At 40.0% G+C, this 16,184-nt stretch overlaps 1 protein-coding gene across 27 annotated transcripts in view; it reads right to left on the bottom strand.

Annotated features, from left to right (window-relative positions):
* The window catches only part of cast (calpastatin), a 39,477-nt gene extending 29,142 nt beyond the window's left edge, over positions 1–10,335 (bottom strand). For 9 of the 27 annotated variants that reach the window (XM_079680725.1, XM_079680736.1, XM_079680726.1 and 6 more), the window contains exon 1: positions 4,685–4,864. In XM_079680725.1, the coding sequence (XP_079536851.1) occupies positions 4,685–4,759 (75 nt within the window). In that variant the 5' untranslated portion in view covers positions 4,760–4,864. Of the gene's footprint in view, positions 1–3,692; positions 3,760–4,684; positions 4,866–8,784; positions 8,872–9,542; positions 9,614–10,193 lie in introns of those variants that run through there. The other 18 variants (XM_079680731.1, XM_079680733.1, XM_079680732.1 and 15 more) reach the window with 9 other exon arrangements.
* Between the last annotated feature and the right edge of the window lie 5,849 nt (positions 10,336–16,184).

Here is a 16,184-nt window from a genome sequence, read left to right as displayed (position 1 = left end):
TAATCAGTTTGTGAGAGAGCAAGTGGAACGATGCATTGGCCAAAATGCAATCTTAGATCCCATCGGGGGTTGTCTAAACAATTTAGTTTTTTATTTTATCTTTTAACGTCGTAGTAAATCAACTCCAAGACCATTCTTGCGTCTTAAATTGCTAACCAGAAACATAATATTCTTTCAATAAAAAAAGAGAATCTGTATTTACCTAAAAGTTACTTTCTATCACAATCTTTCTCTCCAAAATGCATAAATAATGCATTTTTAAAATATATTTGTTCTCCCTTTATTTGTTTGGTACATTCTATGGTCTACCAGTCTGATATACCTGCTATATATTTAGAGACCAGCTGGCAAATCTCTAGCACATATTCTGTATTATTTGCAGAACAAACAATAGTGTTTTTGTTCAATGTGTTTTTCTATTGTCTGGTAAGCCAGTAAAGTGTATTAATCAGCTTGTTGAGACTCGATTCTAACTTGAGCAGAGGATTCCTTTACAAAGACTGTCTTTATTTACATTTGTCAGGGGTGCCATACAGTGTAGTTATGCAATTTAAGGTGGAGGTTATTTACTTATGGTGCGTTCGAGTATAGATGAGATGGTTGTAAATCTGAGGTACGAGAGTCGGTGGGTGAACAGTACTCTCTTTATCGGAAAGCTGACCGGTGACTTCAGTTCCTCCATATCCTCGACAACAAGAGTGACAAATGAATAAAACTCTCCTTCTCTTCCTCATTCCACGTGCAACTGTATAGCTGTCCTTTTTTTCTGCTGCATGTCCACGTCTTATTTTAGCACCGTACATACATTATGGCATTACCAGCAGACTGTCACTTTGAAGTACAGTATACATAGGCAATGCACATTCCTCCCATTACATGACTATTGATCAAAACATTACTGTTCCGAGCTATTAAAGGGGCCCTATTATTCAAATGTCAGGTTCGTATGTTTTTCTCCCAACTGTCTCCATGCTTTAATGTTTAAAAAGCTGTTTATTTTTCTCACACTACCTGTGCTGCAGCACCTCTTTTCACCCTCTGGCCGTTTCGCAATCTCGAGGAAACTGGCTTCCAAGCCAATATTTCAAGGATGCTACGTCATCGAGTGCCGCCGAAGGACTGTTCCAATCTCCAGCATACTTGGAATTCCACCGAGGCTGCGTCCTTGGTTTGGGGGTAATTTCGAGGCTGCACATGGGTAGACTTTGCGTCCTTCAAATCCCCATAATGCTTTGCGCACGGACCAATTTCCCCAAATCTGTGGCGGAAAATGTAAGGCGGGGCCTCTCATATGACGCACACCTGCACACTTGCTAGCCTGTTCCACTCTTCGTTTTCCGAATGCCAGGAAGGATTCTTGCCTAGCTTCTGAAGCAAGTGACTCTGAAGACATGTGCTACCAAGCAAGCATCCTCGCGATTGAGAAACGGCCTCTGTCTGAAACCAGAGCCAAGTCTGCTCTGATTGGTTAGCAGGCTCTGTTGTGATTAGTCAACTACTCGGAGATGTCCCGCCCCGCAGCAGAGCGACATTACCTAGAGATGACACTGTTATGGAAGTAAACACAGGCGTCCAATGGAGGCGTTTCAGGCAGGGGGAGTGTGTGGGAGAGTAACGTAGGAATTTCAGCCGTTGCAGTCCATTTACATGCACAAAAACCTATAATATTCCAAAATGGGGAATTTGGAAGAAAAGCATAATAGAGCCTATTCACATTTTTATATTTATATTTTCCCTTTCCCGTACGTATCTTTTTACCCATTTTCGACATGTGCCAATTAAATAAACCAACAACCCTATGCCTCACTTTACAGGATAGAAAGAATAAATCTTTGGAGCCACAATGACGTCAATATATAGTTGAGACTTGTCAGCAATTTCAACTCATGGTAATCACAACCTTACATGTCATCATTAACTTGAGCCTACCACTTTCATGTGTTTTTGTGAAGCAATACCAAGAATCTTAATCATCTATCACATTACAATTTCCAGTAAGCGCCAGGCAGCTGGGACTTCATTACCTGCTAGTCTAACGTGTCAGGACAAACATCATGTGGCTACTAGCATTAGCTTTTCCTGAAGCATGGCAGATGTAAACAGACGAAGTTAAGTACTGAACAACAACGCCTCGCTGAAGCACGGGTGAGCCCAGAGGCCTTGAAACTCTGATTTTATATAACTGACATGACAGAAGCAGTGAACTCTCGTCAAGCTAACAGTGAAGTGAGAAATCTGACATGTCACGATGTGCGCTGGCAAATAACACACAGGGTGGCAACCGGATAAACACCAACATTTAAAAACACACCTGGCAGGAAATGGAAAGATAATATTTAGCTGCTTATAAAATGTGTTAACAGAAATGCTCATGTATTTATGCTAACATGTACACATCAGCGCTCCCTCTCTTTCTGGCACAAACACACAACCAGCCTGAGGGTTGTGCCACATAATGAAGCATATCATCAATACAGCTAATGTCCTGCTGGTTTAGACTATTTGAAACATTTTGTTTTTGTTTTTGCTTGCATTCAGAAGCGTTGATTATGTGGATCAAAATAGCAGAGTTATAGTTGAGGCTGTCTACGACATTTGAACTTGAGCATCCAGGCACCTTGTGACATTACGTCAGTAAACTGCATGACCCAGGCTCCAGCTGGTTTGCATCAGAGGGACATTGTTGAATTGTCATTTCCTGACAGTGGACTTAAACACTGTTTTCATAGTGGGGTCAAACTGTGTGCTTTATTCGTAAATAATGAAAAAAAACCATTATCTTTATCTATGCGTGTGCTTGAGATTCATTTTGACGTACTCAAGTATTTCCTATTTATGCTAAAATATACTTTTTCCAGGGACAATACTTTGCTTTAGGCAAACATTGATTTTACTGCTAAATGTTCTTGTTTATATTGCCAGAAAACAATTCAGAAAACAAACAGTAAGCCCACATTAGGGAGTTAGCATCAGTTCCAGTTGTAATAAGAAAATGCTGCTCTGATGCTAATGCATTTGTCATAATAAACTGATGATGTAAATAATGTAGGGCAGCAGATTTTGGGGGTAATCTCCTGCAGGCCAAAAACTATTAACAAAACTTCTACTAGTGTCATATTGTGACATAGAAAACTGCTATTATACCTGCTTTAAGCAAGTCATTTTGAAATGTATTTGTAAATAACTCATTTTACACTGTGCTATTGCTACTTCAACCTAAGGACAGGAATCTACAAATATTATAACTGCACTAAAGCAGTGTTGTTAACCAATCTAATTCAATATATAAAATGTTCTTTATACAGCCAAATATCACAAATTACACATTAGTCTTAGGGGGCTTTACAGTGTCCTTAGACCCTCACATCAGATAAACTCCCAAGAAAACCCCACAAATAAAGGGGAAGAAATAAAAGAAACATCTGGATGTGAAACCATGGAGGGATCCCTCTCCCAGGATGGACAGATGTGCAATAGAAGTTACAAAACTTACAATACTGATAAGTTCAGAGATATTGGAGACAGTTTTCCATTGTTTTTTTTAATAATGCTGTAATAGTACATAATGTACATAATAAATCAATTATGAATCCACTGCAGTGTGGAAATATTTCTCAACTGTATCACAGCAACGAAAACACTAGGGTGTCAAATGTCAAAACCGATCTATAAAACAGTCACTCGGCACTCACTTTATTATCTCCCCAAAATTGTTAGACTTTACACTGCCTGTCCAGCAGAATGCGTTTCCTCAGCGGTCATTTCCTGTCAGTCTCTGTGTAAGTTGTGGGGGAGGCAGACTGCTGCAACCATGGGCTGAGAATTTTCAGCCCAAGACAACAAAAAGAACCTCCCACCACAAATCTGAAGCCTATCTGTGCTCAGGCCTTTTCCATATTAACCTTTAACACATAACGTGAGTCAGAGCCAACTGACACAGCCCTGATAACAAATTCCTGACATCAGGATGAAGGCCTGTCATATATCACAGTCGCTTTCTCTGCACGACATGAGAAAAAGTATTAAAAGATGAGGTTACAGGATATGAACTACAGCACGCTAAATGCAATTCCTAGTTTTGCACAGAAAAAAAAGGCTCTTAAGCTTCTCCCAGCTACACACCCTTTCATATTGCTCCATCTGCGGATTATCACAGGAGAACGGTATTTGGGCGAGACCTACGAAGTCGAAACCCCTGTCCAGAACAATAACTTCATGTTTTTGCACATGGAAACAAAACTAGGACACCCATACTCTTTCCCAAATCACCACATACTGTGATCTATCATTTCCCCTGTGGTTGGTACTTGTATTAACAGGTTGCAAACAAGGTAGGCCTTGTCCCAGCCTTGGTTTAATACCTCACTACACAACTCAAACTAAACTCGCACAGGCCGACCAGCAGCCTCACATTCCAGCAGACAGAGAGAGAGACAGAGAGGGAGAGAGAGGGAGGGAAGGTCTGACTTGGATAAGAGCCAAGACAGTTTTCCTCCTCATGTGCGTTTCCCCTATAAGTTGTGTAGCTCAAACTCTACTTGAACAACAACATAAAGCAACACCATGTAGCATTTTACTTTCAGGCTGACTTACATCAACACAAAAACACACACGTGGATACTTTGGGATTAGTTGTTTAGAATAACACGGCACTAACACACATAGACAACACAATTGCACACACCTGCTCCTCCACGGCCACATCCTGCAGGGCCTGGCCTTCCCGTGGGCCCCGGATCCAGGTCAATAGCTGGCCCATGTTGGCTGAAAGTGCCTCCGAGCGTGTGTTTGTGTGTGAGCGTTATGTCTGTCAGCCTCTGCCTTGTCTCTCGGCTTGCAGCATGTTTCCAACTCACAGGGAGAGGGAGGGTGGAGAGAGCGGAGGGGAGGCGTGGTCTGGGAGCAGAGAGGGCAGAGGGGGGGGTTAGCCTCATATGTGAATATGTCACAAGAGGCCGTAACTCTCTGGGCTATAAAGGGAAGGGAGCTGACTGTGGACTGACACCCACCTGATGAGGGGTCACATCTGAGCTTCTCTAGGAAACAGATACAAGGGCACACATGCTTAAAAATACGCCCTGTTAGTGTGCAACACTTTTTTTTGTAGTGTATTGGGACAATTTCAGTGCTGCTTATCAACAAGCACACCCAGATGTGTGATGGTATACATGCCTTGAGTACACACAGGCATAGAGACACTTTGTGTACAAACTGGCTTCTTATGTACACGCAGTTATAAAGGATTTTGCAACCACCCTCCATGGCTGCCTAATTGCCTATGAGAATAAAGGGAGGGGCCAAACTTTAGTTTTATATTACATCTGCGTCAACTCTCTGCGGAGAGAAAACAGGTCTGAGCCGAGAACTTTCAACTCTTGCTCTGTCAGCTATCACCAACCCCTGAGGATAATAACAGGGATATACAAACATATATAGATAAAGCCCTGGATGTTTCAACACCTTGTCAACAGGTCAGAACTATGAACCGATAGGCACCGGGTGAGCCAATGATAGACTGTTATCTGTAGCAAATGGATGGGGATTTCTTTGTTTTATAACAGCCGGGTTGGCAGCAAAACAGATATTTGTCAAACCAGAATGTAGGGAGTGTTTAAAGAAAACATCACTAATGAATTCACTAAGGCCAAAGGCTTAAGGGTGTTGGCTTTCAGAACATTTATCTTTCACCTTTTATCACCAAGATGAATACTTTGGACTTTAATTGAACAACAATCTACAGAAGGGGGAATAAGGCAGTATCATCTGAAAACCTTATTCACAAGAAGAATATGTGGATAAGGTATATTCAGGTGTATCCATGGCCGTCGTTTTCATGTCATTTAAAGGAAAAGCAATTCAAGTGCAAAATGAAATTCCATTCATACCTCTGCGGCTTCTTCCTCCCGAATGACTTGGGTGTATTAGAGTGGCCCTTTGGGTGGGGTGTGCCGACAATGCAGTCGTTGAGTGAGTCACTGTGATGAAATAAGTCTGATCTTTTATTCACTTAAAAAGGTGTTTAGTAGCACACCTCAGCAAAAAATTGAAATCATGTACTGCTGGTTAGTTTCCCCCAGCCAGACCTGACACTCCTGTTTGTGCAGCACACGTAAAAAATGATTATTATATCTAAATGTCCAAGTGGAGTGGTGTGCTCTTCCTTTATGCATGCCTTACAGAAAGCTTTAAGGATGCTAAATATTATTCCTTGGAACCTCTACCATCCTTTTGCAATATGATAATGGGAGTAAATGGCAACAAACCATACCCCTGTTGGTGTTCTTTGGAAAATAAAGATATGATAGGCTACACATAAATAATAAATAAATACTGGAAGACATGAATTATTAAAAACTGTTGAAACACACAGGTCTATCTGTTGCTGCCTGGTACTTTAGAAATGTTGTGTATAATTAAACAAGTACTTGTAACATATAAAAATGTTGTGCATGGATGTTACACACTGCTTTCCAGATGTTTTAATCTGAGAGAGATGTGAGGCAAAGACAATGCCCGAGATAAAAGTGACAGATGCATGCTGGTGTGAAAACACCTGGAGGAACGCTATAGCAGTTTGTACTGACAAATGTATCCACCTATCAACACGGTCAAATGGGAGCAGTGGCAGTGGTTGAGACAAATCATTGGGTCAATAAAGTATGTTTTCCACACTGCATATGTTGAGAGCTGAGAATAGACCTTGGTAAACATTGTTAACCCAGGGTTAACCCAGGGCCAGGGTTTCAAAACAATCCACTTCCACTAGCTCTGAGTTACATATTTGTTGTTATTGAACAAACCAAATTGGGAACCATTGTATATTTTTACCCTGTCCTACGCTGGCAATTTTTAGACCGGTTTAGTTGATTTTCAGAGAATAATAAGCCTGCTTATGTGAGTGTTGGTCCAATATGCAAGGATTGTGCCAGTAGGAAAGCTTTCTTAAGCGATGGCCAAGTGCAGTGAGAACATCTCTAGGATAGCTTTCCTTAGAACCCCTTGGCGCCTTTTGGCCGCAGTCTCCTTCATAATCCACCTCAGAGTCATAGGTCAGTCCAACTTGAACCCATAAACATCACACACACATCTGTCTTTACAGTCAGTAATGTAGACATTCTCATCTTTGATGGGCTATGCAAATCGAGAATAAATATTTTAAATCATCTCAGAAATCCTAGAAAACGTTGGATTTTTAATCAAACCAAACCCGTTTGTGTGTGTGATAACCGTCTGTACATCCAGGGGTTCATTGTACACGGGAACTCTTATCAGCTCTTTACATCAAAAATGTAAACAATTAAGTTGAAGCCCAGAGCAGACTCACTGACACCATGGCAACACTCATGTATGTCTGCAAAGCAACTAAAAGTTAGAGCATGTCATCCCAAAAATGATTTAAAACAAAGACTAATGTACAGTAGGAGTTACAGAATCCGTTCATATGCTCAAAGTGATACAAGAAACGTTAGTAGGGCTCAGAATGTCAAGTGGCCCGAACACTGACGCTTTCCTCTACCCATTCATTTCCCCTACTCTGAAACCTTGTGACATGCGTGTACACATGCATACAAGGCATGTGCACATGCCTCCACATCATGGCACACCCTCTGTCAGACGGACACACCTTTCCCTATCTTAAGTACCACATTACCCAACCTGTAAAACTAGCTTGTGCACCTTGGGAAAGATATGTCTGCTAATAGAAACACCTACAGGAACTAGTATGACTAACATCAGATGTTCACAAAAAGACTCTTCTTCTTTAGTGACAAGAACAGGATAGTGCAAGCTCAACATTTCAAATAGCAAACCTGAGAGAAGAAAATGAAATATGAATGGAAATGCCAGATGTTTCATAAACATGTATGGAGTGTCAGAGTGAGCATATGTAACTGGACTCCTCTGCTAATCTGGCCCTCTTCTATATATTTAGACCCATGTCGTACTACAGTCACTACAGCAGTGCAGACATCTACACAAACTGCCCATCACCCCCTCACACGGTACGTCCACTGTTATCAGATTACTAGAGATTACATAGTTTCTGCACTAGACAGACAGGTATGAAAGATTAGGAACTCTTAAGCCATTTGCTTATAAAACACAAAGACATTAGAAGAGGTCAGACGAAAGTTGGCTCTCACAGGGAAAGTGTGAAAATAATATGTGAAAAAGTAGGGAGAAGTATTCCTTGTAAAGACACACACTTTTACTGATAAAGATAAAAAGCAGCTCAGGAGTTTTATAGAGCAAATAAGAGTCACAGTATTGCAAAATGTTCCAAGTGCACCAAAAATAAAGGGTTATGCAATAGTTTCCATATGATTGCATCAACTAAACGAACAATGTTCACAGACATTTTGATAGCAGAGACCAGGCTTAAAAAATATCAGGAATGTTAACAGTGTGGGTTAACTGCACCCCCTTGTCAGCAAAAGCAACTTTCTCAGGATTTGTACTCAGCAGAGGGAGACAAACACAATACTTCCTTCACATGTAGCCTACAGCGTTCAATTCAGCAATGAGCATTTACCTCCGAATGGTACGCACTCATCCACTACAAAGCAGGTTTTTAACAACGTTCTTCCTTTTCTGACCTGTGCTCCCATTTTTGGGTAAGAAATCCTCAACCATAGAAATAAGAAAGTTTGTTTAGTAGCCATTTTGAATTAAACGAAAAAGTAACATTAACATTGTGTCACATAACTGAGTGAGTAATAGTTCCCTTTTATATTGAATTTTGAGAGATTCATCCTTCTACAGCAGGAGGAGGGGAGTCAGTACCTTGCCATAGTAGGACTCTGCAGTGGAATAGGAGTTTGAAGACCTGCTGCTATGATGGATCTGTGGGGAGGCAGGAGCCTCTCCTTTCTACACACACAAAACACACAAAATAAACACCAGATTGTAGTTGTGCATGCCAAATGATCTGTTGCCAATAAATGCAATGTTCTGCACAGGATGCCACGACTTTAGACTGTTGTGTTGGTAGTTTATTCATATAACATCAGATGAAAAGTATTTCATGTTCAGTCAAATTGCAAATCAAGTCAAATTGTTGCTATTCATGCTTTTTCAACATGTTTAGTGTAAATCTAATGTTAGCAATAAAAACTGCATGTCATTCAAATAAATGTCTTATCTTACAACATGTGCAGCATTAGATTGAAATTAGTTGCGTAGCAAGAATGCTGCATTACATTTAGATCTGATCCTTGCCTTGAGGAATGACAGATGAATTAAACGTTGACAGAAATGCATGTCGAAGTTTATCTCAGTTTAAACAGTCACACACACACCCTGGTATATAAACACTGCGTGTGTGACAGAATATGGGCAAAGCAATCAATATGATTAACTTCTATTCAAAGGAATATCTATTGCAGCCTATGACACGTTTTAATGCGCATTCAGCACAAATGCAGACGAGTTTAGCTGGTTTACGACAATAAAAAGAAAGCAGCCACGGCTCTTTTGGTGCCAATGGATTAGAGAAAATTGCCAGAGGGTTAAAAAGAGACAGAAGTAGCAGATGTACTCACAAGGCTCATCCAGTATGCTGCGTACGCCATGAGGAATCAGGAGGAGAAACTCTGAAAGAAGTTTGTTCCACCCTGCTCTGCCCCGCTCTCCTCACCGCAGGATCTTGCCGCTCATGCGTCCTCAAACAGCCACTCCCCACATTGATCTGATGATTACCACACAGGGCTGTCTGGAGCCCTCTCCTGACTCACAATAACGCAAAAGCATTGTTTTCCAGCAGGACCTGGCTCTTCCGCATAACAATAGAGAATCAAGTCCCTACCTGCAGATAAATTCCCCCTTCCTCACTTCCATGACCACTCACATACAAGTAGAAACATAGTTGTATCTTTGTGACATAGTTGTATCTTTGTTTGGCGATGTGGGCATTCAAACAACCGAAAACACGACCATCAATATATTTTAAAACACTGCCAACAGATTGATCGATGCTGACTTCAAGACCAGGTTAATCGATGCAGCAGATTCATGTCGCACACACTCCAAAAAAAAAGCACAGAAAATGTGACGTTTGTGAATTGCAAATTACTTGCAGCAATCACATGGAAAATATTGCGGAGTTATCTGAAGTTATTTGGGTGTTTTGGAAAGAATGTGCATCCATAAACACTTTCAACTTGATACGTCGTGCAGTAAAAGAGAACACTTACTTCTTTCGCCTCCTTGGGGTCTTTATCGTGACCATGGCCTTTCTTCTTGCTCTTGTGTGGCATCTTGAAAACACGGGTGGATAGACGAGTTTAATTGTGCTTCTGCGTCCTGTGTTGTGCACTGTTGTGGAATCTGACTATTCACTGATCTGCCCCTTGGAGCAAAATTCAGTGGCCCCACCTGCTGAGAAAGCTTTCGGCTCTGATGATTGATCGAAGTGAAAGCTGGCACCAGCAAATGGTTTCGCGTTTGTATGTATGCCAATTAAACATGGAGCTGCAGCAAGTAAAGTATTTTTGCCTACTTGATGTTCACAGAACTGGGTGATACTAGTTCAGACAAGACGAGGGAAATACTGAAATACAGATGTGATCATGTGAAGGATGTTCGATCGAAGGGTCTTTACAAACTGAAGTTACTGCGTGATTCAATGCATGTGAAGCAACAATATTAAACCAACATGAAACACAGGAAGAACACACACAACCATACGTACACACTGTTTTGGGGCATGAAGGACACACCCCACAGGCCGGGGAACAGTTGACTCACTGCTGATGTTATCCTCTTCCTCTCAAAGAGCTGGAGCCTTTATTTAGAACAACACTGCCCTCTGGTGGTGGCCAACAAAGTGACAGCAGGCCCAATAAAGAGGAACAGGACACCGTCTAATGCAGGGGTGTCAAACTCAAATACACAGTGGGCCAAAATAAAAAAATGTACTAGTCGAGGGCCGGACTGGTTCAATGTTTCTTGCAAAACGTATTGAAATTAACTTATTGCACATATTAAACCTGGAACTAACAAAGCTTAAATGATTGCCTATAAAAACAACATTAAACATTAAATAATCAGTTGCATTCATTTCTTATGGCTCTATCTGCAGCTTTTCCAGAGTCATTTCTTATGAGTACATTTTCCCACAGGCCAACAACAGCTTCAACAAAACTATTTCCCTCAAAGAGAAACCAAACATGCCCTGTTGTCGTGAGAGAAAAAGTGCAGAAGGAAACATCCATTAAACTCAGTGAGCTGCTCTGTGATGCTAGTTCAGATACTTGGCATCTCATCTTGGGTGCAAGGTCCTCAATGTTTGGGCTCAGGCTCTGAGCTGAGGATGGAGTGAAGGTGTGCGTGCAATATACCAGCGGGCCAGATCTAATAGTAATTAGAAATTATCCTGCGGGCCGAAATTAAATCCACCACGGGCCTGATTTGGCCCCCGGGCCTTGAGTTTGACACATGTGGTCTAATGTAAACACCAAAATAATGGAACGAGCTCCATATTGAAAAAAATCCAAACCTATTTATATTAACTGATATTAAATCATGGGACTACTTTCTCATGGCTGACATCGTTTTTTATGATCTTCTTTTTATAGCAAGCATTATTTTTCTCTGTGTACATCAATTAATATGAATATATATATGGGGGATTTCTAATGTTGGTTCTTGGACTACAGTGTACTTAGTTTTTCTTCTCCTTGTTCCAAAGTCATAAACTCTTACTACATAGTGACCAGGTCAAAAAGGCGCATTCCCAATGTTTTAGTTTTCTATTATGTCGTGTTTCAGTATTTCTGCACACATTTTAGAAACTGTAAAACAAATATGTGATTTAACAAATCTTGACCACTGTATGACAGACATGATACACTTCAACAAATGTATCCCCATCTGTTTCTTACTGGAGCAGTTTTTTTCTATGAAACAATATCTATGAGATTTTAAACCATATGGTTGTTTGCTAAAAGGAAAGCAGACTTCAGAATAAAAACACCAAATTGACTGACATGTAAATTGATTCTGTATCAAGGCAGGATATGAGAGCCAACTGATTACACACAATAATAATAATAAATTCAGCACACTTCCTGTCAGATTGGTGCACTTCCTGTGAGTCCATTGTCCTTTATCTCTGTCTTCAGTGGTGGGTGAACGTGAGGTCTTGTATGTCTGAGCATTGACTCATCACTCTGATGCCCTTCAGAGACACAGTCCGTCTGACCTTCCCACCTCCTGATAACTCTGTGAATCCTGTCACGTCTCCCCAGAGAGGAACAGTCTATCACCTGCAAAGTGATGCCAATCGGACTGACACCAGGACGACATCTTTACAGCAGCTTCTGATAACAGATGACATTTGTAACACTGCTCGAGTGTTGTGGACATGAATGAATTACATATCTCCCTTTGCTCGTTCTGTTTATAGCATTAATCATATGTACAACAGCTGAAACATTTACACAGGGAGTTATTAAACAAACAATGTGACTTCTGCTTCTTCTCTATATTAACTAACTTCACTTCTTCTTCTTCATTCCTGACAGCAGGTAAAAAAATAGTCCTTTATCAATGATTCAACAATTTGTTGTCTTACTTCTTAGCAGCTTTTGTAATATCTATTATTGATGTATTCCTTACCATTGTATGTATATGTCCATATATGTATTTTTATTTGCTTCTTTTGTTATTTTACTATTTACTGTTCTCCTTTTCTTCCCCACCATATGGTCCTTTACGTTTTTACCACCATAAGATACAGCCTTTTACATTCATATAATATGTAACACAGCAAAAAAACATGCACAAAATCCACATTGACACTAAACAAAAAAGAGAGAAAAGTACACCTTTTTTGTAATGCACTGTGTTGAAAGTTGCTATATAAATAAAGGTGCCTTGCCTTGCCTTGCCTTGCCTTGCCTTGCCTTGCCTTGCCTTGCCTTGCCTTGCCTAATAATTATTAAAGGAAATAATGTATATCGTTAATAGAAAAGGAAGGGCCTCCATAAATGTCCTGTTTAGCCTTTAATAGGAAAGTTATCCGATCTAATGAGAGGCTGGAAAACACCCGTTCATCCATTAGGAGATAATCAGGCAAAGTAATTGAACCTCAGTGTACTGCATCATATATGACAGTAACTCTCACGCCTCCAAACAAGAGGCGTGTGTGGTTAGAGCCTTGGTGTTCGGATCAGGGTATCACAGGTTCAAACTCCACTGCAGTCAGCATGTCATTGTGTCCTTGGGCAAGACACTTCACCCCAAATTGCTCCTGTGGAGATTGCCCACAGCATTAAGTATGTAAGTCGCTTTGGATAAAAGCGTCTAACAAGTAAATCAAATTAAATCAAGTTTTATTTATATAGCACATTTTTAAACGATTTTTGGTCGAGCCAAAGTGCTGTACATATAATAAAAATAGCCTACAGTAGAGACACTTTACAGCAAATACAACAGCACAGATTGTTCAGAATATCAGTATGAGAAAAACGACACCCTCTATCAGGCAGCAGATTTCACGGCGTCGACGGGTGACATGGAGTCCAATCAACTGCTGTTGTGTGTCTGATAATGAGTTGTTTCAGCATAAATAACTTTGAATATGTTATGAAACAATTTCAGCTTCACTTTTAAAAATCTTGCAAAAAACTGTATAGTATACACTCAAAACCAGGGTATCGTCGAGTAATTGTGAAAAAGCTATAACACTGTTATCGTCACTGAACCTATAGTGCTCTGAGATGAGCAGGAAGTGCAGTCGAGGTCCTCACATGTATTTGCCACACTTAATTGGTTTTGGTTGAGTTACCGTCTGTCGAGGTGGCAGCTTCATCTGCGTCATCCTCCTCCAGCTAAAAGCCAGGACTTTCCTTCACATTCTGGAAAGATAATTAGCCCCCGCTCAGACCTCTGACCTCATTTGAGTGAAATAATGTGTGTGTGTTTCTAGTGCGTCGGTGTGTTTGTCCTCACAGTGGATGGTCAGGCTGTAGGGAAACACACACACCCTCACAGCTCAGAGATAAAGACAGAGGCAGCCGAGAATCAATGAAAGTCAAAGATTCACTCTTCTGTAATGAAACCATGCCCACCTGCAACAAAGGGTGTCCATCTTAGCTTATATTTCTGTGGCTCATCAGCTGTGCGTTTCTGTGTGACGGAGTGAGTGCCTCAGTCTAAAGCAAACAGTTGTTGCTAGGTAAACGTGGATTATACTGCAGATCTGGTGCAGACCTGTTTGCACACGGCCAGGTGAGTGAACGTATCGGCCATTATCGGTCCTGACAAGTTGACCTCACAGTGACTAACAAGCTCACTGTATTTTTAGACAAACATTGTTCATCTGAATTAAACTGGAGAGTCCATTTGAATATGTGGCTCTTATTATTGTGTTTGTTTGAGTCTGATGTCTACAGTCTGTGTGCATGAACCCCACCTACACAACCTCCATTGTGTTTGAGAGGGGGGAAAATAACATCCACTCTTACAACACATTTATTTCTGGACCATTGTGCACTGTTCAGTCAACAGCTTGAACAGCGTCTGATGTCGTGAAACAACATTAAAAAAAACTGGTAGCAAACACTGGTGGATTTAGGTTGATGAAATAAAAGCAGGACATATTTGGACAGTCATTTTACAATAAATATACAATGTACCTTAAATGCAGATAGTGTCTTTGAATGAAAGACAGAAAATATATTATGTTTGCTTCAGTAAAAGTAAGCTTGTTGTCTTTCTTAGCAACTAGGGTTTTTTACTTTCTCTGTATTTGAATGGATTTGGGATTTTTTCCCTCATTCCTACTTGTTTTCAATTCATCTACCATTCATCCTTTTACACATCAGTATTGCTTCTCCACACAGAAAATGCCTATCGCTTTACAGATTTTTTAGAGATCTTCTTTTATAACATTAGGTTTACTAATTTACAAGTGAACATTAACGAATCCCTATGACTTCACCTTAGATATTATACAAAAATATAAAATAAAGAGTGAGCTATTAGATGCCTAAAATTAAAATAAACCACATGTTTTATGTAAATTTGATTCTGTAAACTATAGTCTGACTTCACAGGTTTAATCCACTTGTTCTAAGTCTAATGCAAATATTTGTGGAATTAAAAGGAAATTGACAACATATTTTTGTATGCTTTTTCATACATTATATCCAATAATAAGATAAGATAAGATAAGATGGTAGTTTATTGATCCCAATTTGGGAAATAGTTTTTGTTGCAGCAGCATAATATTCTTATTTTAGTACACAATATGAATGTAATACTGCTTGCCTGCAAATGAAATACGTAATTGCAATTTTCTTTAATTATTATTCTGTTTTGTGCTATTTCCTGGGACCCATTTCCCCTCACATCCCAGTGTTTGGTTTCAGTTTCATCACCTGGGCCCAGGAGTTCAAAACTTTTAATCCTCCCTATCTGATCAGATCAGATTTGGATTTTGGAGAGTTCAAAAACAAAAAACAGGATTAGGATCACTTTGATATCCGACCAGATCAGGAGATCCAATCCAAGCTTTAATCTGGATCAAATCTTCAAAACGGGTAGTTCAAACAGACAACACAGGATTGGGATCAGTTTGATCCCAAAAAACTGGATTATCCTGATCCCAAAGGGGTGGATTTCCAGTGGTTTACCAGAGCAAAATGTACTGTACCATTTATTTAAAAATATGTTTCAATATAAATAAGATGGCAAAGTTTGTTAACTGAAATAATACACAATTTTTAGCCTTCATGGCAAATCAATTTTATTTTTCATGTTTTGGTCACGTTTGTGGTGGCCTATTTTGTTTTCAACCAAATGTTGATGACATAAATGTTTATGCTCATGAAAGTATCACAACAAAGATTTTCAATCACAGATGTAATTTAGATTAAAGAAAAAATACCTTCAACAAAAAAAAAGTCCATCTGTCATCACCTTTCAAAAGTAATTGCGGACAATAGATGTCTGCAATGTGGTCTCTTGTCTTCCTTGTATTATTTTTCATGTCCACTAGATGGCGATCGGTAGGATTAAAGCACTGATATTCAGGATCTAGTCATCATGAAAAGTCGTAATCTGGATCAGGCTGATCCTATCCTGAATGGCTTTGAACTCCAGGGAAAAAAATCTGTCCGACTTGTCTGATCCTGGATCACAAAAAATGGGATTTCAAAATCTGATCGGATCTGATTGAG

The sequence above is a fragment of the Notothenia rossii genome, assembly GCF_949606895.1.
Source record: "Notothenia rossii genome assembly, chromosome: 5".
NCBI lineage: Eukaryota > Metazoa > Chordata > Actinopteri > Perciformes > Nototheniidae > Notothenia > Notothenia rossii.
Note: the sequence above shows the minus strand (reverse complement) of the source record. Positions and strands in the feature narration are given on the sequence as shown.